At 38.7% G+C, this 26,255-nt stretch overlaps 1 protein-coding gene and 2 non-coding genes across 17 annotated transcripts in view; 1 reads left to right on the forward strand and 2 right to left on the reverse strand.

Annotated features, from left to right (window-relative positions):
- The window catches only part of pyd (zonula occludens-like protein polychaetoid), a 79,405-nt gene that overhangs the window by 36,952 nt on the left and 16,198 nt on the right, over nt 1-26,255 (forward strand). For 6 of the 15 annotated variants that reach the window (XM_017248912.3, XM_017248913.3, XM_017248919.3 and 3 more), the window contains exon 3: nt 8,211-8,739. In XM_017248912.3, coding sequence (XP_017104401.2) covers nt 8,211-8,739 — 529 coding nt within the window. Of the gene's footprint in view, nt 1-7,228; nt 7,784-8,210; nt 8,740-10,698; nt 11,426-14,200; nt 14,867-25,267; nt 25,465-26,255 lie in introns of those variants that run through there. The other 9 variants (XM_017248917.3, XM_017248918.3, XM_017248926.3 and 6 more) reach the window with 7 other exon arrangements.
- On the reverse strand, nt 10,493-10,565 carry TRNAR-UCG (transfer RNA arginine (anticodon UCG)). The gene has a single exon. It is a non-coding gene; the product is annotated as a tRNA-Arg (tRNA).
- On the reverse strand, nt 11,604-11,676 carry TRNAR-UCU (transfer RNA arginine (anticodon UCU)). Its single transcript has one exon. It is a non-coding gene; the product is annotated as a tRNA-Arg (tRNA).

Genomic DNA, 26,255 nt, shown 5'->3' on the forward strand with positions numbered 1-26,255 from the left:
TTGTAGCACCAAAATTTCAATCCTTAGTTTCCACAATTTCCCAGTCAATGGAGTAAAGGTTTTCTGGCGTTACCGTTAGGTCCAACTTGGGCGCCAGAATATTGAAATGAAGTAAAAGTTAAAATTCAGAAAACGTTGGCCATACGTGGAATTAACATAGGGAAAAGATGGCAGCGAAGTCAACGAATGTGAACGTCATGAAATCTAATAAAGCCTGAAGTTTAGTTGGGATGGGGGCAAGTCAAACAATAATAAAACATAACTATAAACTGTTTGGCCATAAAACATTGGGCCATGCATGCAACCAGCGATCATCATCCACTGCTATTGCAACCGCACTGGGGGGACTCGAAGCAACCAAAAGTTACCTCTGTACCCCTGGGAGGGTTACGAGATGGAAACAAACTTGCACGACAGCTGTTGGCGTTGGTCCGACAGCCATCTGGGATCGGAGGATTCCGGGGGAAACGCTTTGGGGAATACGAGGAGACAGGACTGCCACAAACCAAACCAAAAAAAATGAAAGAAACTCCAAGACGGACTCTGCCAGCCAGCTGGAAACGACAGATAAACAAGTTGGACTGCCAGCTTTTCGTTTTGGATACTTTCTTGACTTTATTTTTTTCGTACTATTTATATGCCAAAGACGTGCAAATTTTGAACCAGTTTAAACAAAGCCGTGGGTAACAGGCCGTAAACAAAGGCGTCCCTCGTGAGGATTTTGTGAGTTATGACGAAATTTGTATGCCTTGCACCCGTCATCGAGTGACTACCTCAGAGGTTTATTATTGCTTACATGGGGTCTTATTTATAGGGAGGTGGGTCGAGTCTAGACATAATCAATTTGTTAACAGGATATTGATAAAAGAAATATGTTTAACTGAAAAAAAAATAATTTTCATAGTTAAACTACTACATTATTCTGCCAGCCTCATCTCTAATATAAACTCCGAAATAAAGCCCGGTTTGTTTTCATATTTTAAGTGTTAGACAAACATTGCCAAGCTCCATTAGAGCACCGTTTTAAGTTGGATAGCAAACCAGGCTTAGACCAGGGAAAAACAGGATTATCTCCAGGGGAATGACTCATGCTTGAGCAAATCTGCAAGCTGCAAATCCCCCAGCTGGGTCACTCGCTCCAAAGATAAATTGGCAACACGCGCCGTAGATGCCTCTGCCCCAAGCACCCCGCCCATTGGAACTCTTTTTTTTTCAGGCCAAATCCCATTCCCTGGCAGCTGTTCATGATTTAGTTTTCAGAGCTCGACTTATACTCACTAATTAATGTCTTGCCAGAGCTCTCTACACTTAATTGTCCAAAAGATTGATTTAGTCGCCGAGTAAAAGGACTGCACTCGCGGCTAATGGATACGAATGGTAATAATAGACCCAATTCGATGGCCACTGGTTTTGGGTTTCTTTTTGGCCAGTGGCTAAGCTCGTGATTCAAAGAGGAAAAAAGAAATTGATTGCTTCTCCCCCAATTTATGACTCAATCAATCCTTTTGGCCAATTGCAATTTTCATGCTACACCCAAAATCATAGCCAATGGTAGCAAAGGAAATTAGGCCAACGTTTTTTTTTCTTTTGTTTTTTGCATGTTTTAGTTTGGGGGCATAATTTGCCAATTTTTTCTTTTGGTTTTATGGGCTTGGCAGTTGTGTATATTGTTTTTTTTTTATATAAGTTTAAAGGATTCGTACATATGTCAATCATTTTGAAGTCTTTGCGTGTTCAATACTTTCAACACCCTTCATATTTTCGTTTTCTGTGTTACCTGTTTTTCAGCTCCTTTTCGGGGTTTTTACGCTTTTGGGTGCTAAATGTTGTTAACTGATGTATTAACAACAGCAGAAAGCCAAAATGAAATATGACTAATTTAATGATTTAATCCAAAAATTCATTAGAAACTTGTTTTTGACTGTAGCTGCAGTTAAGTCATAAAATAACTTGGCCTTCAGTTTTGGTTCTGGCCTTAATGTCCAAAAAATTATGATTGCTTGCAGAAATAATGGGTATTAACTTTCTGCAAATGGGTCCTACATGTCTCTAAAAATGAAGTCTCCAAGCTTATTACAAAATGGCCCATTTTCTTCACCTCTTACCATAATTACCAGCAAATAATTTTTAACCCGTAACCGTGAGAGTGCTGCTCCATTAACGCGTTTCAACTGTTAAACCGGAATCTGATTCAAGTATAGCTCGACGGGTGGCCGACAACTCCGCATAAACCTTTCATCAAAAAACTATTAAAAGTGGGTGGACCCCCACGGTCAGGGCCCTTAAAATGTAACCATTATATGAAATCGATACCAGCATCTGGAAATAATACCAAAATCTGATGGTTATGAATGAAATATCAAATATAATTATCATACAACGCAGTTCCAAGAAGACGCCAGTAATGATTGTTGCCTTGATTTGAAACCATTTTTGCATTTTGGGGAAAAATAAAAACCAGTTAAGTTGTCGCGCCCTCTGATTTATGAACTGCAATTATATGCGCCAAAGAAAAACTCCATTCAATTTGCCTAAAATTTTTAGCTTTTTTGGCTCGTGCTGGGAGTCTGTAATGTTTATTTTTATTATTCCACAGTGTTTGGATGCTCCATTGTCTCTTAAATTATTTTCTCACCCAACAGCTGCCCAAAAGGCTGGGTTGCCAAGTTTTCCGAGTCTATTTGTTTTCTTTGATTATTAGTTTTTGTTGTCCCTGTTATTTATAGCGACAGATGCAGGGCAATGATGGCGTTGCTCCACCTTCCGTCTATATTTTACAAATTCTATTTTAATGTTTGAAAACGTTTTTGTGATTTTGGAATTCCCCAGATATTCATGTTTTTGCTTTTGGAACTGATTTATGATTTTAGACGGGGTATGAGTTATTGTCTATAACTCATTGTGATCTATGTATGTGTATGAGCCACAATTACAATATTTCCTTGAGTTAGAGAGTGTCAAGAAGGAGATCAGTTCAGCGAGTGTTGCAAACGAGAAACCAGTTCCTTCGGTCAAGACTCACCAGCACGCGGCGAAAACCAGTTTACGGACTTAGACCTATATGTACTCCACATTACAAATGTCCAACTAATTTTCATAATTAATTACCATTTTTTCTAGACCACAGAAAAATTAAATTAAGTCCACAGTCGGAGAGACCACGTGCCAGCATTCATCATCTGAACTGGCAGCGTCGAGTCTGCTTTAATCGCGCTATCTGAGTCACTTTGGTTTTGTTTAATAATGCCAGTGTATACGATTTTTTTAACATTTCTCTTTGTTGCCTCTTATTTTTTAATTTTCCGTCTTTCCCAATCATTTTTCCTATCCCTCCATTGGTTTTAAGAGGTCAACACCATTTGACATCTTGTGCATTGTAATTACAAATTACAACAGCTTGCAAGTGCATTGACTGAAGCCAAGACCTGAAGTTTAATTCAATTAATCCCCCGAGTGACACTAATCGAATCGATTATACATATTTAACATTCAAGTCGAGCTTGGGAAAGGTAAACGCAGTTAAATGATTTAAATATTATGACTAAAAGACTTCAAGGAATGTAATATAAATATTTAAGCATAGTACTGAGTTGACGAAAATCCGCTGTCCAACGAGTGACAGCTGTCAAACTCCATATAAAAAAAACGGTGTAAAAAAGGAAAGAAGAAGAAATTTTTGCCTTCTGGATTTTGCGGGTACTGAGTTGACGAAAATTTTTGTTATCGATTTTAATGGTGTTGCCGGATCAAAAAAAATAAACAGCTGCTCTCGGGGTGTTAAAATAAATATTTCAATTTATTTTTATAGGTGTGACATGGAGGGTCAATTGACCAAACAAAAAAATAGTCGGCCCGAAACATTTTCGACGCGCCAGGACAAATTAAAATGAATTTCTGCGGTCAAGACGAAGCCCATAATATGAGATTTGACCCACAAGGGGCATTTTTTTTTTTTTTTTTGCATTAAGTTACTTCCATCCAGGAAATTGGGGAAGATTTATTTGGCCGTCCCGAAGGGGCATTTTAATGCCATAAAATGGCATTGAAATGATTTGTGATTGATTTGGATTTTGATTTTGACCCAGTTTTCTATTTCTTAATCAGCTCCTTAGCGGCGAAATACATAAACAAAACACCAACATCCAATCGTTTTGAATTCATTTTTGCTTATTTGTTTTTTGTTTACAAACAACAGCTGTTCAGTATTACCTTATTTCTTCATTGTTTTGGTCACACTACCTCGGCAGCCGAATAAAGTGCAAAATCGCTATCAGAATTTCAACAGCGGATTTTCGTCAACTCAATACTATGCTTTAGCTTTAAAAAGTTGTTTGGGATTTATTCGATTATTTATTCCAATAGAAAACTTCCTCGTCCTCACTTCTCACAGGGTGTAGTTAATAAAACTTAAAAGTTTCCTACATTCTTAATTTTGGTTTTTAATATTTTGCTTTACTTAAGCTTTGTCCCCAAAATGTTCTGTTTATTACGCCATTTACCCAAAAATATTTATCTCAGGTTTATCCCAAAAATGTTCATCTGTGATTTATTGAGCTCTTTTAACTGCATTTATTTACAGCACGAACTCTCGCCCTCTTATCTTTAAGATCCAACTCTGTCGCCCCTCCTGCAGAGCTTTAATTAATTCTGTGCCGTTTTCAACCCACATGCACATACATACGTATGAAATATGTTCGTTTTATATGAACAAATGTATATACTCTGTACCAATCGATTCCATTCCATTTGCTGCCTGCATTGTTAATTCAACGCTAGCGGGCACTTGGGACGGGAGTACCATATAGCTAGCACGCCCGTTTTAGAACTGATTTAATTGCAATTGTGCGACCAGCAGCAGCAGACATGCAATTGTTATCAAAATACGAACCTACCCTGCCCACAGCCCACTGGAAATGCGGGCTAATCCACACCCAAGCTTAATTAACAAGTGTAATTGATAAGGTTTTGGGTGGAATTTGGGGGGGACGCTATGCCCTTTTATTAATCGCACCAATTGCCCCAAAAGAGTCAGGCAGATGTCAATAAAAACCGCAGACGTTGTTCTTCGCTGGCATGACACACATTTTCTTTTTGACTTTCCGGAATGGAAAATGGGAAAATAAATGCGTGACAAGTGAAAATGTTTCGTTTCTTGGTGAAGTGGCGGCGGCTGGCACCCCAGTTGCAGCAACCACACTTGTCCCATGTTTATTTTTAATAATACCAATAACAACAAAAACAATTCAAGTCTTTTTTTTTAGAGTCACGGCAATTTAATGCCTCTCTGCGCTGCAGATTAAAATGAAATAAAGGAAAAAGAGAGAGACTAATTTTTAAAAGTCAAACATTTATTTTGCATGACACTTCACACACACGCGACATGCGACACTTGGGTGTTGCACCTTGTTATCCAGTTGAAATGCCCTTTAATGTGATTGTTTCTTGGCACTTTAATACCCTATCTTAAAATAAATTTTCGAATATAATAACAAAATCGAGATTTAAATAATAAAATTGATTTTGAACCTAGGTAATAGTTTTTAAATTATTTGATCTTGTTTCTTTAAAGTCATTCAGATTCTTAGGCACATCATGCTCTCTAAGGCTCTGCCCTTTTCACGGTCTTATGGTCCTAGGGTATTCTAGTTTTCGACCTTTCTATTTGGTTTTTTTCCCATTGTCTGCTACTTTTCGTTGATGCTTTTATTTCGGTCCCCGAATATTAAGCAATTTAGTCAAACACAATGTTTGTTCTTATTTGGCGCACTCTCTTCCATTTAATGTCTCTCCCCATTTCTCCGACATCCAATTTTCTCAGTGTGGACAAACCGAGAGGGTTGTTGTTGTGCTTCTTGGTGTTCTCCCATCGGTGTCTACGGAATTTCAGTTCCTCTTTTCGAAATCAGTTCAAAAATTGCTGCCGGTCAGCACATTTTACTTTGAACATCCGCGCGGTGCCAGCCTCGAAAGTCTTATTGAAAAAGCCAAACGTCATACAGTTTATGAACTTTTTGTCTGCCTTTTTAAAAGGCAACGTGTGCGTGTGTGTCCAGGTTTATTAATGAAAAATTTGTAAATAAATACTACAAGAAAATTGGCATATTTCTCTGACAAGAATGAGAATTTCGCTGACCCAATCAAAGTATTTATAGAATGATTGATGAGAAAGTCTGTGGGAATTGTGAACAATGTGATGGTGCTGTGAAATGAATTCTAGGAAGACTTTCACAAAAAATAGGAAATATTGTTGTTTTGAAAAAAATTAAATAAGAGTTTAAAACAGAAAAGATTGAAAATAATTCTGCAGTTTTAAATGCAATCGGAAGGCAAAGTGTTTGTGTAAAAATAAGTCATTTAATGATATTAATTAAATTAAAAATGTTCAGAATGTCTTGCCCCCATTTCAACAATAAATTTAAAAACAATTAGGAAAATAAAACAATGTAAAAACCTGCAAAAAATAAATTGTAGCAGCAGCTACATCATCTCAAATTAGTTGTAATTTTCATATCCGGCCTGCTGCTGAGTGCAATTTTTCAGAGGGTCCCAAAAGGCCCTTTTCCCCCTCAGGGGTATTTTGTGCATCATCATCATTAAAATGGGGTCCCCCCATAACAAAAAACATGAAAGGAATGGGGATTTTTCAGGAGTGGAAAATAAAGGAAGTTTGCATTGAAGAGCAGCCCGCCGGCTGCCGGTTTCCTCTTATTTGTTTATTTTTGTGACATTTTAATTGCTACGATGATGGATTTGATTGTTAATACTTTCATTTTTCGCACCATAATTCCTTAATGATATTTTAACTTTAAGAGGATTATTCAATTTATGTTATATGTATAATTTTTCCTTTCGTTCATCTTTATTCATTCTTATATTCAAACCCATTATTAAGTCCGGAAAATGGTATTTAAATTTTCTCAGCGTTCTGATTCCCTTTGTTTTTCCTCAAGAAAATTGTCTGTGAAAAGAGACTTTTAAAAATATCTTAACTAGACCAAGTATGACCCTCTTCCGTTCAACACCTCATTAGGGCGACTTTTCAACTGAGGCTGAAAACGACTTTTAATTGTGCCCACTGGACATCTAATTCTCTGTTTTGCGGTGGCAGGAAACACGAAATGTCCAGAGGGTGAACATGATAAATGCCTTAGACAGACTAATATTCTCAAGCCCCTGAAATATGAAAGTCTTAGCACCAACTGTAATTAGGTTCCAGTTGTACTGAACATGCCGTTTTACAAAATAAAAAACAAAGAACACAAAATAAAACAGTAACAGAATAACAAGCAACAAGTTGTAGACTAATTAAATAATTGAAACAATTACGTGGGAGCCGCCAAGACAATGACAATTAACTAAATCTGTAAAAGGAAAAACCATAAAAAACAAGAGAATAAAATTGTAAAATGTCGCAATTCGACAATACCTGTTACACCGTGCCGGAGGCTTCCACTGATGACGACGATGATCGCAGTGTGGATGATTTGGGCAGCAATGTTACCCTGGAAAATAGACACCTTTCAGATGGAACCCTGGAATCGGATGCCACGACCACAACGTCCTCGTTGGAGCGACATATGTATAGAAATCGGTATCGCAGCAGTAGAAGTTATGGGCCCCAGAGGGTCTCTATGCCTATGCTACGATCCAGCCGATCCAGGGAGATGACACCCCAGTTGGGGATGTATCACGAGGGACCGGATCGGGAGCCACAATGGGGCTATTTTGTGCCCCTTTCGCCCAACTGTTTTTTCAGTCCGCCTATGCAAAGAAGACGTTATAGGTGGGAAAAACAATAAAAAATTATATTTAAAAGATTTTAAGCATTAAAAATTATACTAATTAAGAAATATATACAATTTGGTCTTCTTCTAACTCAAACAGCCTTTAAAAATTGATTACCTCTAGAGTCTAGACATTGTATTTAATGTTATGCTTTGAAAGGTCTGAAACCTCTGCAAGGGCATTCCTTTCTCGTTACTAAGTTCGTCAAAGTTTTCTTGTGTTTTAACAAAAATATGTAAAAACTACATACGAGTCAATAAAAACATTCTTGAGACGCAAATTATATATATATTTTATAAATTATATGCAAAGTAACATATATTTTAAAGGAAACCCCTGTTGCCGTCTTGGCATATCTTTTCTCACCTTATCTTTAAATAAATAAATATTTGATTCTAAAAAAAAGTTCTTTTTGCTTTTTTTAGGGAAAAGGAAAACGATCGCAATCGTCGGGCTGTCAGTTATGGAGGTGATATTACCTCATCACCCCAATCAGCTACCATACCACGTGCCGCCCCTCGCCGGGTGGCACTGATGAAGGAACCTCCCCCGCCGCCACCCAAGCCCCAGCTGACGTCCAAGGCGTCACTGCAGTCCACGGACTCGATCTCCTCTTGCTTGGCCAGCAAGTATCCCCAGTCGGAGTACAATCTCATCCAGAAAATCGACTCGAACAGCACTTTGACGGCACCGGCGCAGTATCAGCCACAGAATTTCTATGCCAACACTGGGACAATTTCCTCAACCAACGGCTATGGATCGCTACTGTGTCACTCCAGTTCCACGGCCAGTCCGCTGGCAGTTCGGAAGCGGGACAAGCTTCTGCACCGCTTCAGTGATGCTGCCACATTGGGTCGCAAGTTGAAGAAAAAGAAGAACACAAACCGCACCTGCCGCTCCATGACGGAGGCCATTGAGATGCTGGCCGATCCGGTTATCGAGGATGAATTCTTTGTGAGTATTTATTTAAATTCTAAATTGTTTTCTATAGGGGGATTATTAGCCTAAAATGTTTATTATTTAAAAACCATTAAAGTTTAATATTTTAAATAGCAAATAATAATGAAAATAAGATTTTTTTTGAAAAACTTTCCTGTCAATGATATTCTTCTACCCCTCCCACCATTATTTCCCCATTTAGGGGGTGTATTTGTTTGGCTTAAGCCCTTCTCGATTCCCGAAGCTCCTCATTTCGATTCATTTCCCTCCGGCTCTGCTCAGCTCAGACCACACTCAGTCAGCTTTATCACAATTGCTTTTGTTCTGGCGTTCTTTGGGTCTGGAAATTGTCACCATTGGAAACACATGCCCGCTGAAAGGTTCTTCAAATTCAATGAGTTTAGTTCGTATCTGTAGCTCGTCGCGCTTCGAACACAAAATCCCTCGAAAAAAAGAAAACTAACCGATATTCGTAGGCGGAAGTGTGAGAAAGACATACTTTTATAAGCGATAAGTTGAAGTTAATAGGAAGTTTAGAGATTAAAAGTGAGAAGAGCTATTAATTTTGGAGTGTTTTCGTTGGAAAGTGATATAAGAGAGTGGGGAAAGTAGTATAAATTATAGAGAAAAATGTAACTTTGATTTAGTATATGAGTTTTCAGTGTTTTATTATAGTTTCTGTATTAACCTTGAATATATTTGATTGGCAAGTCCTAACCAAACTGTGAAATACAGAGACTCAAACAAAAAGGGGCGTCAATGAAATCATTCATTGACCCAATCGTCGACCCCATATCTATGTTTTAGCCAAATAGAATTGGCTTTGGAATCGGTATTGGGGTCAGCGGCGAATGGCGCAAAACACTCGACCTGGTCGGGCATTGCTAAGCCACCATTATTTGCAAATCAGGCTTTAATTAACCAACTCAGAGTTGACAGATTAGCATAGAATTCGTATAGTTTCGCCCATCTCATATGACAGTTGGCTGGTTCAGGAAGACGAATGTGTTTAACACAACAAATGACATGAAAACTGTGTCAATACTTTGGGTTCGAAAAACATTTTACCTTGCACAAAGCGACAGACAGCTCGAAAGGTGAACTGAGTAGAGAACCCTGGCTAATTGGATTTTCTGTGCGTGCCTTCCAGCAAACAACGGAACGGTTGTTGCAATAAAATCAAACAATTGCAGTGAAAAATCGAACGTGTAGTGTGCCGAACGTGTTAACCGCGTTAAAATCGAAAAATACGCCATTTTTTCAAAAGTTTTGTGAGGTTTTTAATATTTTTATTGAAGCAATTGTGTGGCATTAGTTAGGCGCCTATCAAATAAAAAGTATTGCCTGCCTATAGGCTTTATATGTTAAATTTCTTCCTCAGAGAAAGCATGTAAAAACAAGGCATACTTTTAGGCGCTTACATTATGTGGTTTACATTAGTTTGTGTTTAAATTTTATTGATTTCTTTAACCAAAAAACCCTTAAACAATATAAGAATTATTCCAAAAAGTATTTAGGCAACGTATTAAGGCAACAAAACGTTTGTGTTAGTTCTTAGTTTCTAAACCAAACGAAGTAGTAGTGGCGCCACTTTACTTGCCATGTAGAAGTAATGTAAAATACGAAGTAAAATTATTTTTCATTGCTTGTACTATCTAATTTTGGAATAAATTATTAGGAAAAGATACACACTTCGCGTAAAATATAAAATAGTAAAAACAATAAAATAAAAAAAAAATAAAAAAGAAAAAAAATCAAATCCAAATTTCGACCGTGACAGGACTCGAACCTGCAATCTTCGGATCCGAAGTCCGACGCCTTATCCATTAGGCCACACGGTCACTTGATGTAACCCGGCTTAAGCTGGAAAACATTTGATACGTGCGCATGCCATACGCGAATATACAGGGGTGGATTGTGTTTGCTTTTCGCTCAGAGACCCAAAACGGAAATAAGGTTATCATCGGGGTGTGAAACAACAGTACCCTTATAGAAAAATATGAAGCCCAGCACTCGACGTCGCAGTTTCAAGACCAAGCCGGCCAAAGCGAATTTGTACAATCCGCTGGTTCGCTACCGTCCCACGGCCTATGTGCGAAATGGAATTATTGGCGGTGGCGAGGGGCCTGGCTCCAGCGGCCTTTACCAGATCAACGATAGGGTCTACACCACCAGCAAGATGTTCCTCCGTGACGGTTACATGTATCCCCGCCAGCCCGGTCAGCCGATGGATCCCCGCTATCCCCTCGAGTTGCACGAGTTTCCCCAACAATTTGGGGCCACGGGTCTGCAGTTGGTCAGCACACCAAAGGTTCATATAGCCGGCGAGTATTTGGCCAACGACCAGCAGCAGCAGCAGCAACAGGTGCAGGAGCACCAGGAGCGCCAAATGGGAAGGCGAAAGGCCGCTGCAGCCGCTGAAATAAATTTGGCCAACCAGGTTTACTGGCTGGGCAAGCAGAAATCTCGGTCCCGATCCCGTAGCAATAGTCTGGGCAACAAGAGCATGACCAGTTGCATTGGTGGCAGTGGTGGAGGGGGTGGTGAAAGGGAAAGGGATCGCGAACGTCCCTATATTCGCAATGTGGATGATTTGCTGCAGGCTCTGGGAAAGCGGGAGGGCACTGGCGGGGATAACAACAGCAATCTGCACGAAACTGCATCTACGCACTCCTCGTCGCAGCGAAGACGTTTCAAAAAGGTAAGAGATTGTCTTAAATTTTGTACCAGAAATTTTTCAATATTTTTCTAATATTTTTGAAAAATATTATTTTTGATTTTTGGAAATATTTTGAACAAGTTGAATATAATATATACCTTATTTAAGGCCCAAGTGGCCTTTAAGTAGGTAAAACTTCATCAAAAAGAAATGACTCTTTCGACCGTGACAGGACTTGAACCTGCAATCCTCGGATCAGAAGTCCGATGCCTTATCCATTAGGCCACACGGCCCTACAATTGAAACAAAAACAAGCTTGTTTATAAAGTTTAACAGAGTATTACTCATAAATGATCCTCAAATTTCAATATTTTTGAAAAGATTTCATCAGACATACCAATCAGTCATTGCAAGCATTAAGCTTCTTGAAGCTTTCCTACATGGAATTGCAACACTTTCAATTGTCGCGTTGGCACCCTTTTCTGCCACTTTAATTACATTTTGTGGCAAAGTGGATGCCTCGTTCCGCCAGGTCATCAGTCATCACTTTTGGATTGTCTGACAGTGGCCAGAATGGAGGCACTGATGCCTGCCGCCCCTGGGGTGCGTCTGCGCAAAAATTAAAATTAATGATGTTCAAAATTTCACTTGAGGGCCTAAATGGAAATGATGGCAAAGTGAAGAGAAAAAATAAGTTAAGTAAGGGAGTGAGGAAAGAGGGAGGAGCCGCTGGACAGTGACGGTAGCTGCTAATTTGGCATCCTCAAACACACCTGCCCCAAAAGATACATATATCCACTCTTGCCTGCTGAGATTCCCTTCGTTTTATTTCTTTTCAATTTTCAAAAAAGCTGAAAAGTCAAAGCTTTGTGGTCGACTCTTTGATGCGGTTCCTTTCTTTCAGAGTTCCCCAGCCTACCTGGTTTATTTCTGCCAGTTTTATGCATTTTGGCCCGCTGCTGCTCAGGCTTCCATGACAATTTAGGTTCTTTACTTTTATTTAGTTTCATTTTTATGCAGCAAGTTTGTTTTTTCGCTTTTGTGTTTCTGGTTCATTTTTGCTATCGTCATTAGTGGATATACAAAGTTTTTTATTTTTTCCTCGGCCTGGGGTATAATTTATGCGCTTCTGTTCCGGACTCAGATTCGGACTCAGAGGAGTACTTGATTTTGTGAAATTGGTTTCGTTGGACGTGCTTTTGGATGAAAACGTACTACACTGGGCTAAAAGGCTTGAATTTGCCAAACAATATATTGAAGCTCTTGCACTATTTATTATAAATATGTTTCACATAAACAAAATCTGAAAAAATGTGGGTTTTCCAAACCAAACTGCACCCTCTTTGAATTTAGTAACAAATTCAAAATATAGTTTTTCTTAAGCCACAAAACTTTGTTTAGTTTCTGTTTAAACTTAGGGTGAGAAACTTAAGAAACCTCTTTCAAAATATAAAATGCAATTCCCATGCAGTTCAGGTCTTGTCTGAGGACACTTCCCTTTTTGCTGCAGTTGTTCATAAATCGAATAAAACGCACAACTTTTTCTCCTGCTTGCTGTGTTTTTTTTTAACTTCCTCCAAAGAAAGTTGTGGCTTTTACTTGTAGACTTTACTGGATTTCTTTTGGTGTCAGTTTTTTTTTTGATTTTGTATTCCAAGGCAGTCACGTGCCAAGATACATATGTATGTATTTTTCTTGGGGCTGACTGCAGCTTATTGAAAATTCTGGGCAGAATGCATTCAATTCGGTGAAGCCAGTAAAATATCTTAATTAAGACACACAATGGTAAAATTAAATAAATAAGATGTAATATTAAAATAATCCCTTGGGGTCATTTCGCAATCTATGTTGATAATTTTCCAACCAAGCCGAATCGCAAAAGCCCAAAAACTTGGCCAATAATTACGGGCCATGAAGTTTTATGCATGCGGTGTCGGTGCACCATGCACTCTAGCCTCGTGTACAAATCAAATTACCAATTGCAAGACTATAACCACTCTATCCCCTCCCCCCAACCCCCTCTTCAATTTATAATGACCGGCAGCAGCCACCAGGTGGTATAGTCTTACTTTTCGTAAGCCCCAGCGGAACAATAATTGTGTCAAAAAATAACAACAAACAGCAACAAGAAAATATTTTAAAAGATATGCCGACCATTTGAAATGTTGCACGTGCTTAAATGGGCAAGAAAAATAAAAATAAATAAAAAAAGAGGGTCAGTAAAAGGGAAATAGATAAAGTAATTGCTGTACATTAAGTTTTTGGTAATAGCCTCACATAAGCCCAGTCATTACCAAAGCGGCGTGCGTTAAATTAAAATTTTACGACTTTAAATTTATTTCCTTCAACAACTTTTTGAGTATTTATAATGAATTTTTAAATATTTTTTTTTTTATTAAATATTTTATTATCATTTTTTAAATATTATACTCTGATTCATATCCCTTGCCGATTGAATGTTGCCAGTGCTGCCCATTTGTAGCTTTGTCGCCAGGCCACTCATTTGAGTGAATCGAAACTCTACACACCCGTACGTACCACAAAACATGGCCAATCCAATAAAAAGGTCCAAACCGGGTTGCCATCAGAAAAGTTGCCCGGCAACATTTTTCGCTCATGTTGCCAGCAACAAGTATACCTGTGTATTGAGCAGGTATGCGTCTCGCTTACCTGTGTCGCCTAAACTGCCAGCCAGCCAGCCACCTATCCAGCCAGCCAAGTGTGTGTGAGTGGGCATTTTTGAGCATATTTTTAACGTTTTCCACGTACGATGTTGGCTGGGTCGGCTTTTGCTTTCTTGAGCGCGTCGCGTTTGTTTCAAAAGTCGCCAACGTTTGCTGGCGAGTGGACGCGATTACCGGACAAAAAAGTTGCTGGTTCGATCGCGCGCGACTATTTCTTCGATTCAATATATATTTTTTTCATTTTTATTCGACCCCTCGCCCTGATTTGCTGCCATCTCCCTCTCACACACTAACTCGTTCGTTTTCGTTGGGGGCGCCTGTACTTTTTTTGTTGGCTGCATCGAACGTGCTTTGAAATTTTGCAGATTTTCGTTTGTCACGCGCGCGTCTCGCGACTGCAATTAATTAACCAGAAAACACACAACAAAATAATAAAAAAATAAAAACAAACAAATAAAAAAGTCTGAAAACAAGTGACTAAACGAAAATGTAATTCAAGTGTCATTTGTGTATTGCATGCTCAAAGTAAAATGTTTTAAGCAAGTGCCTTAAACCTGTTTTCTGTTCGCCGAAGAGGTGAAAATCTTGAATTTACATTTTTGCTAACAAGATTTCAAAAGTGCAACATGTGGTAGCAGAGTCGCCTCAGCTACCGTGCCACACAACCACAGCAACCTCTTGTACGATATTGTTGGCAGAATCGTTAAAATTCGAAATGGATATAGTCGGCGGATCGGCAACTGGCAACCAGCACGTCCTGCCAAACAATCACTTTCGTCATGAATCATTTCAGCAACAGGTAATGCAAAAACTGGCAAGAAATAGCTGGAGGTTATTTGAAAATACTCTGAAAATTAAAAATAAATTAAGACCCAACCCATGTTTGGCCCTGATTTCACAGTTTTTCAAGCTGAGTAGTTAGGAAAAAATCTGTTTACACTTTTTATTTGCCTGGAAACTCTCACCTCATCAGCAGAAACCAAGTTGAATGAAATATGTCAACTTTGCACTAAGTGAAAATGCAATAAAAACAAGTTCATAATGGTTTAAAATCGCAGAAAAAAACACAAATTCATTTGGAGGCTTTAATTAGGAAAATTAATGGTTATACCGGTACAATAGATACTTTTATAACCCAATAAAACCCAATCTGGCGTAGTCTTAGCTCGAAAAAGACAGGAACTGTTCAATCACCTAAATTGCTGTCGATAAAATCACCATTTCAACGGCAAAAGAAAAGTCGAGTCGAAATTGAATGAAACCTCAAAGAAACCACCATTAATTAACATAAGGCATATAATCACATGGCCTAACTTTGTTGAAAATGTAATAAAAAAAACAACAAATTGCTACTGCAGCTGGGCAACTTGATTGCAAAAAAAGTAAGAGAGTGTAGCTGCAACTGTCATTTCGCTCATGTGAGGAGGACCTCAACCTGTTGCCCAGCCTCCTTTTTTCCATCTCGTCTCACCTGGGTAATCACTTGGCTAAAAATTACGAGTATCTGTTGGAAAAAATGTTCAACCCAAACCGAAACCCGTAGTCATAAAATTAATGAAGTTTTTGAAAGTGAAACTTTTTGATAAAGTGACGTTTCAGGTTTTGTTGTTAACCTTTTTTAAATACAAGCTTTAGGCCGAGATAAGGAAAATTTTATAAAGAAAACTTTCTTGTTTAAAATATATTTATCGAATGTGTATGCTAATTTTCCACATTCTCACTTCATATCGTTTTGTTTGCTTTTTATATCGCAGGGGTATGTTATTTTTCCACTTCTTCATTTATTGTCCCCAGACCACCTTAGTTAGCATGAAAAACTTGACATTGCTGCGACTAGACTGGGTATGGCATTCACTTTTTATATTTTTTTCTCAAAGCAAAGACCTGCCGCAATCTGAGAGCGCTATATGGAATGCATAATTCATGGCTACTAATAAAAAATAATAATAATAGTGTTGTATTGGCTATAATGGATCGACTTGTCTTGGTCGCATTCCATAAATTCTATGCTATTTTATTGCCATTCACTAAGACGTTTAGATGGCGTCTAATGAGTAATATATGGAAGCTATAGAAAGTGGTCGTGGGAATAGAAATGATGGTTAGTTCTTTCATTTTCCAAGCCTATGTAAACTGATTTTTTCTGTCAGTTAAACTTCAATATATTATATATTTTGCGATGCTCAAGCTTGAGAAATCCTTTAAGCCGATTTCTGGAAAAGCAAATAAAGCAGAGCCATAAAGAATCTCTACCACCACATCGAACCGAAACCAGTTTCACATGACCATACAGAAAAAGGCAAACACGGCATTCGATCTGGTAATAAAATAAAAGAGCAAGAGCTAAAAACACGAATTGTGGCCCTAGCACATACTGGGTCTCCAACAAGAACTCTCCAAGGATTGAGTGACTTTGACGTTTCCACTCAAAGGGGGGGAAGCTAAAAATAAACCCGCTTCGAAAGAAAGAAAAAGTCTTTGGACAACAGCATCCATCCAGCACCCAGTCAAGTTGTTCAACTGGTTTTGGGGTGATCCCATCGGAATAAAACCGAATCATCGAAAGCCGGTGGTGCCCTTTGGAGACTTTGCTCCCCAGATATACCATGCCTTTGTTGATCGAGCGATGCGGGTGTTGGTTTTTGTTATGTTTAACCCATTGATTTATATTGGTAATTTAACGCCATTATTCTGCAGCTGCCAGTCGACGAGCCGAGCTCTTGACTCCACAGTCCAAACCCTCGACTCTGGTTTGGAAAGTTATCTAGTCATGAGGCCATGAACTGCATTGATCAGACAATTGAGTGATTTTTAGACACGGTTTTTTGTGTGTGGGGCTAGAGCTAAAGCCATAGCTGGGGCCACGGGCCCTTCCCATGTTCGAGGCAATTACCCAGCCCACTGAAAATCGGCCTGCTTGTATCTGTATCTATAACTCCACCTCCGCAGAGCCCTGTTGCCATGTTAAGCTCATAATTGTTTGGGCCGGCAATCAGCAATGAAAACGATGGAAAACCCTTTCCCCCACCAGAGCTGTAAAATTGTTAATTTAGCTTCTGTCTTGTGTTAGTCACGTGAGCTTCAAATTAACTTTATGTGTTGGCTGCACTCTGATGAAGTCATTTTCATTGTAATTAGCTTGGGATTTTAATGGTGGTGGGTGTTTTTTCAGAGAAATTTTCATTGAAAAAGTGGGATAGGTATTGGCAAATGTTTGGGAAGAAATTGCAACATTATTTGCATTCTTTAGTTTCCTAATTTTGTAGGTTTTCCACCTGCTTTATTTCTCACAGAAATAGGCACAAACACCATGCAAAAAAAATCTAAAATCAAAAGCGACAATCTAGATACAGCAAATTAAACTCGAATTGCAGCTCCAACTGCTGCTGCTTGGATATTTTTCGATTCATTCAGCAAAAGAGTTGCATAGTTTAAAGACTGAAAAATGTAAAATGCGTTAAGAGCTGCAAGACTTGTTTTCCTGGGGGCTTACGAAACCAACCCACCAAAGACCAACTTGGAGGCACAAACATTGAGCTTTCGTGTCTCAAAAAAAAAATGGAAAAACTAAAGACTAAAATCAACAAAAGTCAGCGTTGATTAGGAAATGAATGACCACAATTTGTATTTGTGTCTTTTGCAGTTTTGGAGAGATACTTGTGCAAAACCGACAACTTCACTTGACATGCAGCTCCAAGCCGCATACACACACCGCACCCAGCCTGAAATTCTTGCCGATTGATTCATAATAATAAAGAAAAAACTGGTTTTTAAATGCAGAAACACACACATTCTGCATACACTTGAAAAAAGGGTCGGATCTTTGGGTTAAATATATAAATTAAATTGTAATTATTTCTTGTAGTGTTAATGAGTTATATATACAAAATAATTTGCTTTATACTTTTCACATCCAATCAGGCAGAACCTCATGAATGTATAATCCACAACACCTGGCCGAATACCTGTGGTTTCTCAAGCCTCCTTTATTTGCATTCAATTAATTCCCTCCCTCCTTCGATTTATAATGCCTTTTTGTGATTCATAACCCACCCAGAAAAACTCGACAAAAGCCTTTTTCTTCTCTGGTTGCAATTGGCATTATTTTGCATACTTTTCTTTTGTTTTAACTTTATTCAAAATATTTATTCGTTTGATTTTTTACCATAAATATTATTATTTGTTCTTCGCTGTGGTTTTCCGGCAGCTTTGTTCTGGTTTCTGTTGGAGGAGTACTGTTGACGCCTGATAAAAGTAATTGGCTTTTCGATTGTTTGCATTGTCTGTCATTGCATTTCAATAAAAAAAATTAAAATTTGTATTTACATTCATTGAAAATAGGCTTTAAACTTTCATGAATCATTGTAACCGACTTTACAACCCACTTTTCTCTCTCAATTTCAAGCTATAATCCATTATTAAATTATGCACACCTTCGAATTTATGCCAAATTAAATGTGGGCTCAATTTGTGTCGCCTCATTTAATTTCATAGTCAAAGATTTCCCACATGCTCACAAAATGTCAAAGTTTGAGCTCTGTCTCGGCTCTGCCTTGTGCAAATTAACACAGAATTACATGTGAAAGTAACTTTCATGGAGAATATTTAACCTGAATAGACCAGAAGGCAAGCGAAACATGCTAACAAGCAATTTTATATGCAAATCAACCAACGACTGAATACAAAATCAGGCAAAGAAACCCCAAACTCCACTGAATTTCGGCATAATTTTTTTCCCTGCTAATTGTGATTTTTATTTAAAAGTTAAATAAAAAGAAGATAAAATAAAGATTGATGGTTCTCAAGTTCTAGGTGAATCATCTTAATAAAAAAATTCAATTAACTAATGTGTCTAATACAGAAAATTGTGGGATATTTTAAGGGTTTCTGAATTTAATGCTCCTAATTATATAATTATTTAACATTTTGCTTCTGTTTTCTCCCTTTCATTTCAGGTGAGTTAAACGTTCTTTTATAAACAATTTGCATGCCCCCGGGCATTTTCGTGAGTATGAATACTTTAAAGCCTAAACATAATGAGGGGATAGCTGTCTAGCTTCTTCAAGCTTCTGGGCATTACTGCTTCCCATGATGGATGATGGACTCTGGATGTGGACGCTCTCATGCATTATATGATACATATTGATGGCGGGCCTATAAATGAGTTTTGGTTGGGCTTTTTTTCTCAAACATTTTCCAGTTGACTTCCTCTGCAAAAAGCTTATGTAAGATTGCACTTAATTGCGACCAGTTTTGTCCCCCAAACAAATCATTGATGCATCCATAGGTGTGGACATTAAACCGCACATTATTTCATCCCACATGGAATGTACAGCGTACAGTGCGTTTCAAAAGAGTATGTACATGTGTTTGAATACACCTGGCCAAGCCCTTTTATATTTTTGAATCTCTGTAACGCACTGTCTAACACAAAGTTACTTTGCAAAAACTGCACCCCAAAGCCATGTCAATTATTTTGGTGGCATTTATACGAAGTAACACCGCAGCCATGCAAATTGCACTTCAATCGATTGTGTGGGTATCGATAATCGACTGTGGTGGTTAGTTTTTTGCCGTATAAATAGTTGCCACATAGTTTGCATATATTACAAACAAGTAACATTAAATATTATGGATTTTTCCACTCTTTTATTTCTAAAGAGGGAATTGACAGCAGAACTTGTGTGTGGGTTTTGGTGCTCTGCTTGGCATGAGCACTTGATTGCTGAATAAAGAACAAATACAAAGCTTCATAAATGTTTAATTATAAAAACTTAATCGACTAGAAACTAATAACCCAGATTGTCTCGGAAAGTCATTTGATTAATTGTCTTGCAAATCTATGCAATTAAATTGATGAGAAATCTACAAGAAACTTTCTGATTCAAATTCTGACGGGTATAGTCTACTTTCTTGTATAGGAATGCTTTTGTGGGAAACTTCACCTTTGCTCTAGTTTTTCCAACTCACATGTCACATATCACACCGTGATTAGAACGTAACATAATGATTTGTTCTCGGAGACGTGTCGGGCGGCATTTTCCTGTTCCTTTGGCTCTTCAGATGTTTCATTTTCCTTCCACGTTATGTCACTCCCTCCACCCATCTTCAGTGTGTTTGCCTTGGAAAATTACACACTCATTTTCAGAGTGTTTACTTTTTGCATACGAGGCTAAGAGATAGTAGCCTGTATCCTGCTGTATCCTGTTGTATCCCATTTCCTGTTTACATATGGTTCCCATAGAAAAAAAAGGAAAAATGGAGTAGGTGTTCGCTCTGGGCCATATAAAAGCACATAGGGCACATTGTGTGTTGCGGATAACACGTCCTGACAAGTGAAAGGATGCTTGAGCCCAGAAAAGGACAATGGAGTAGACACAGGCTTTAAGCGGGTTTTTTTAAGTAAGGAATATGAGAAAAAGATTAAAGTTATAGTCTTATTTTTAGACCTTGCGATATCAATATTATTTAAAGAATGTGATGATAATCATTTGAAACCCATTTTCCACTAAGCATCCTTTTATCTTTTGTCACATTCTTTTCAAAGATTTTATCTTGTGGTCTCCAGAGGCCCCTTAGGATTATCCCTTCCGTACAGCCTGACCCCAATAAGTTACCTAAGGTCATATCCATTAGAGAGCCCAGAACTATAGATACATTTTCATTTATCCCGAGGGCATTTCCACTTTCAAAGTGCCTTGGCATGGCACGCATGCGCACCATAACTCAAACACATGAACGCACTTTGTTGGAAACTCAATTGCATCCGATGGATAGTGGAAAAAGTAGGGGCAGGGGTAGCGGTAGGGGTCGTTTGCCTAATTTATATATGAAACGAAATCTCGACTTTTATAGTTCAAGCACGTACCACGCACAAAAGCCAAACAAAATAGAGAGAAAACACTCGACAAATGGGCACAGCTAGAAATTCTTTCGAATAAGTTTGAAAGTTTTCGTATCCGATAGATACATTATCTCTTTTTCTCTTTCTCTATGTTCATCTCTCTCTCTTTATACAATAGAATTCACGTTAGGCTGTTGTCGATTGCCGCTCTTTAAGCCCACTGCAAAAACATTAACACGTCGCGACGGCATAAAACTCGTTAGGTTCTCCCCAAAGGACCAGCATGCCAGCCACTCGAACGTTTTATTTGGTCTGACAAACAGGCACTGAAAGAAATAGGAGTTTGAAAAACAATATATCTTCAGGGATAAATATATGAAATATTTTCAGTGCCTTTCCTGGCAATATGCAAATGTTGTTATTGAAAAGCTCTTCCTGAAAATGGCCCCGACAACCCGTTTCATTTTCCGCCCACTGTCGCCTTCCGTTCCACTTGTCACGTGGTCCTGTTCCACCTCCTTGGTGACCTTTCCGCCCCCTTTGTCCCTCTGTCTAGTTAATCGCCGCAGACAAGTCGTATGTCATCTACGTGGTCGGTCGAACCGAACAACAAAACCTCGACCAGGTTTGGGGAGTCATTGCGGTGTCCTCGAATAATATCACAGCCTGCATCCTGTTCAGCCACAGGAGGCATAAGAAGTGGGTATAGGGACTGTTGGATGTCGCTTAACACCCAACAGACAAGTAGCCACGTTGGAGGACACTAACACGTTCTAGGGCCTCTGACTTGCATACCAAAGTAGTCCTAAAAAGGTCACATCTGCCGATAGCCATTAGCTTTAAATTTGATAATATTTTGATCCACTTAAATACTCATACAGACTGAGGGAGAAGGTAGTTTTAAAATAAATTTAAATAATTTTTAAAAGAAATACTTTTATAGTAACCCCTTATTTGTGTAGAATCCCACAACAAAACTTTGTTAAATCTTATTTACATTGGTTCGTGCCTCTTTGGTAAATAAAAAAGGTTTAGGAGGTGGAGCGATGGAAAGCTAACTTTTTGGCAAGCCAAATGCAATAGTCCTGCCAAGTTTCGAGCTCGAAAAACTTTATCCTGCCCCAGCAGTGAGAATACAAATAAACACGAGACTAAAGGCAGGGAGCACTTAAATTAAAATTGTCATGGTTGATTGCATTTTTGCGCCTGTCGGTGTATTGGTGCGATGCACAAGAGTCAATTGTTTATCAATTGAGGTACACAGAAAACAAAGGCCCAGAGAGCCAAGAGGGAGGCCAGCAGCAACCACTTCTACCAAGTTCTGTAAGTGGATTTTGTTGCAACAGACGACTGGCAGACATACCTTCCACATAGGTCATGTCCCGACTTGCCTTCTGCCCTCTGAGTACCTGAACATGCCTCTAGGATCGGGTCTCTTTTCTACCTGATCTCTGGTGCCCGAAAGATATAAAGAAGACTGTACGGGATCCGAGATCCGAGAAGAACTGAAATAGATTAAAAATTCATTAGAATGTTGATAAATAGTCTGGGACCCTAAAAAATGGATCGAGGGCTGACCTTTCCAATCTCGGTAGGTGTTGAACAAATTAAAGGCGAGCATTCAGATGGGGATCTAGCCTGGAGCCCTGGCTTGATTTATTTATCTGCATAGGGCGGCCTTTGTTTCGGACTTGACCTCAAGTGGTGTACAAGTATTTTCCTCCAATATTTGTGAATGCAATTCAATATCTTCGTATCACAAAAAGCTCAACAATGTTTGCTTTTGTTTTAGTGACCAAGTGTGAGACGTTGTCTGTCTTTTGTATTTCTTTTTTTTTTTCCAACTATTTTGGCACGAAGTTGGCTCCCCCAACAAGAAATTCTACTTTATCGGAATTCCAGACTAGAGCTCTATTGTTCGGCTTTGGCAGCGCCACTTTTTGTGGTATTGGCAATGGCGTCAGAATCGTTTACATATTTTTTTTGCCATTGGCTCCGAGGAGGAAAACTATGCTGACGGAGCCTGTGAGCCGGGGAACTGCCTTGTTGATTTGCTTTTAATTTTGCATAAATATGCGCGATTCGAAGGGTAGGAGGATGATGCTGTCAGTTGCAGAGTCTGAGTTACTGACAGTCTGCGAGGTGGATTATTTTACTAAACATCTATGTACATATATGTATGGCTATAAATATACAGTGCAACCCAAAGAATGCAAACATTCTGAAATAAGCATAAAATGGGACTAAAACTTCTTAAAAAATATTCATTTTTATAGAGCACTGAATACATTGTTTAAAAATTAATAAAATACTGGAAATATTATTCTTTTGCATATGGACTTTAGAAATATTCCACTGTATCTTTAAGCCACTGCCACTGTAGTCTTTAAGAATTCATGAATGCAACAATTTCTGCATTGCTGGCACTTTAATGGATAAAATTTAATTCAGGGAATTTTCTTGTGTCACACTCGACTTCTTGAATCGCCACAGAATGGAGTGATCTCCGTCGCGTTTCGCTTTCGATTTTTTTTTTTACTCTGGGGGTCTGGTATCGTGTTTGCCACTTTGGTCATTTAATAAGCGATCTCTTGATTGAATTAATATGCCACTGTTGGCCAGTTCAGATGCACATGAACTCGGATCGTAGACTGGCAGAGAGTTAATTGAATTGAAAGTGCAGTTGCAGTTGCAGTGGTGAACTTTTCAACTTTTCAACGCCATTCAAGTGCTTCTGTATGAAAATAAGGGAGTATAATAAAATTTAATTGATAAAAATTTATATTTTCAAGTCGAGAATGTACTTCATTTTTTTATTTCACATTTTCTCATAGGGATCTTATAAATCTCACTTTTTGTTTTCGATTCATGATGAAATTCCTCCCTTTTATTTGATGTGGAAACAACTCCTTTGATCCTCCTCACATCGCTCCAGACATCAAACCGGATCATTTTCTTTCATATTCCCTTCTTGATGGCTCCGCTTCTATTTCAAAGATACGATCCACACAGACACACACCCGTAAACCCGTGACCCGCACTTTATAAAAAAGCAACTCCAATCTGAAAATCTTTTTCATACACATTTTTATCAAATATTTTCTATTTGCCCGACTCTTTTTCATGTTTTGTTTACATTCTCGTCTTTGGTGCTGGCCTGGCCGCCTTTCCGGCCGATGTGGAATGCGAAGCAACACCATCCACCATACCAACACACCACAGATACGTTTCGTATCTCACAGATACGTACGAACTCTTGTGCCGCTACTGCAGGCCGCCGTCTCGTTTTCGTCGATTTTGTCGTTTTCGCCTTTTATTCTCGTGTTTGTTTTGCGCTGTGCCTTCATCCCTCGGTCCGCTTTGTGCTCGGTTGGATCTTGTTGGCGACGGCTGGCTGGCTGACTGGCTCGTTGGCATCCACAATCGTAGGTAAAAACATTTTCCAAGCGTGTTCCAAGCCGTCAACTTCATCGGCTGCCGCGAGCGGACAACAGCGACGGCGCGACGTATCTGCGAGATACAAATACTCGTACTCCCTTCCGCTATCCGCTGTATCTCCTCCTCAGTGCTGTGTGTGTGTTGTGTTTGTTCATTACATAGAAATAATGTAAATTTTTAAAGCAAGTGCGAGGTGTTAGCAAAGCTACTAAACCCTCCAGGAAACCAAAATCAAAAACCTAAAACCTCAAATGCTCAACGGAGCGCAGCTGTGAACATTTCACTTTCGGTGCATCCAACAGATACCAGTGCAATTGTTGCACGCCGCTCCAAATTTGCAACGCAAAGTTGCAAATCGGTCTGGTCATTGGCTTTTGCCTTTCGGCATAAAAAAACACAGCCAACACAGAAGAAACCTTTTGCCTTTTTGCTAAAAGAGATGCAATGTTTTATACTCGCTCTTTGAGATACTTTTCCTATCCGTGTATTGGTTGAGATACCTTCAACATGCTAATTTGCGCCACCTCGGCAGCACCGAAAACTATATGGGAGTGTAAAGTATCTGGCGGAGCCACTCGATGACGCCTCGCTCAGATATTTATCTGCCAGAACGCATTTGCATATTCAAATCAAATACTAAAGATCGAAAACGAAATCGAAACCAAATACGCAGACGCAGTGAAGTTGCAGTAAATAATATTTAGCGTATTTATAAATTATTAGCTCAGCTGTGGGGTTTTCCACGGCCGAATACAAATGTTAATAAATTAAAATATTGAGCCAACAGTTGAAGATGACATCAGCGTTGACAGTGCACCGAAATATAATTATCGCGAAAGTAAAAAAATAAAATAGGCATTATTTCTTCTCTTGTTAATGATTCCCATTCTAATGTTTATTTTTTTCGGGGTCTTAAAGTGTAAACAAGTGAAACCCAAATGAGATTATACTCTCCATAAATATGCCATACGAAACCAATTAAATTATCAAATAATTGCTTTGATTCGTTCAAAGTGCATTATCTGAGAAACATTTCTATTTGCGGCAAACGAAACCAAACAACATCAAACACCAATATGAAGTTTCCGGATTATGTTCCCAACAATATGCTGGTGGTAAGCAAAATCGGTGGCACACAACTTATTTATCTTATAATTAAAGTCATTAGAGTGGTTACCAACTGGGTCATAAATCAGGGTGCTGTGACTTAAATTATGACTAAACAGAATGGTTGGAAGAGATCCGGCGACCGAGAACCGAACAAGAACTTTGTAGATAAGCAATCTGAGCATTAGATGATGAAGGTTAGCTCACCGGGAATCGGCCTATGCCTTGTTTACAAAATAGAAAACTTGACAAGATTAATTGTATCTCCTCATATGACGTCTTTGCGGCTCCGATTCAATAAAGAAAGCCTTTTCCGCACGCGGCTGCACACCATTAAATTTCCAACTAATTTCACTTGCAATTAAGTTAATTATAATTTTACCGCCCCCATCAAAATGTACCAGCTCGGCAAGATATTCCATAATTCTTTTTTTATACTTTGGCTTTGCTCTGCTTGCTTTTTTGTGAACTGCAAACGAAGCATAAACCTAAAAATATGAATATGAAAAAGATCTCAAAGGCAGATGCTGAGTCGGTCTGATGCAAATTCACGCACCTGCAGATGCAACCGAAATAAAGTTTATAAATATTTATAAACTTTTAGTCTGGCAGGCTCCATGACTGACTGCCTGGCCCACGCGAGTCTCACAAATTTGTATTTTGTTAGTTAATTTTGTTTATCTCTCTATTGTTTATTATTTATACATATTATACTAGGCCCAGCAGACGACAGCCCACACGGGGAATGCTCTTTTCGAGTTTTATTTTTTTAGTAATTGGATGCGTCGTGTTGCGTCGT

The sequence above is a fragment of the Drosophila bipectinata genome, chromosome 3R (genome assembly GCF_030179905.1).
Source record: "Drosophila bipectinata strain 14024-0381.07 chromosome 3R, DbipHiC1v2, whole genome shotgun sequence".
Classification (NCBI taxonomy): domain Eukaryota; kingdom Metazoa; phylum Arthropoda; class Insecta; order Diptera; family Drosophilidae; genus Drosophila; species Drosophila bipectinata.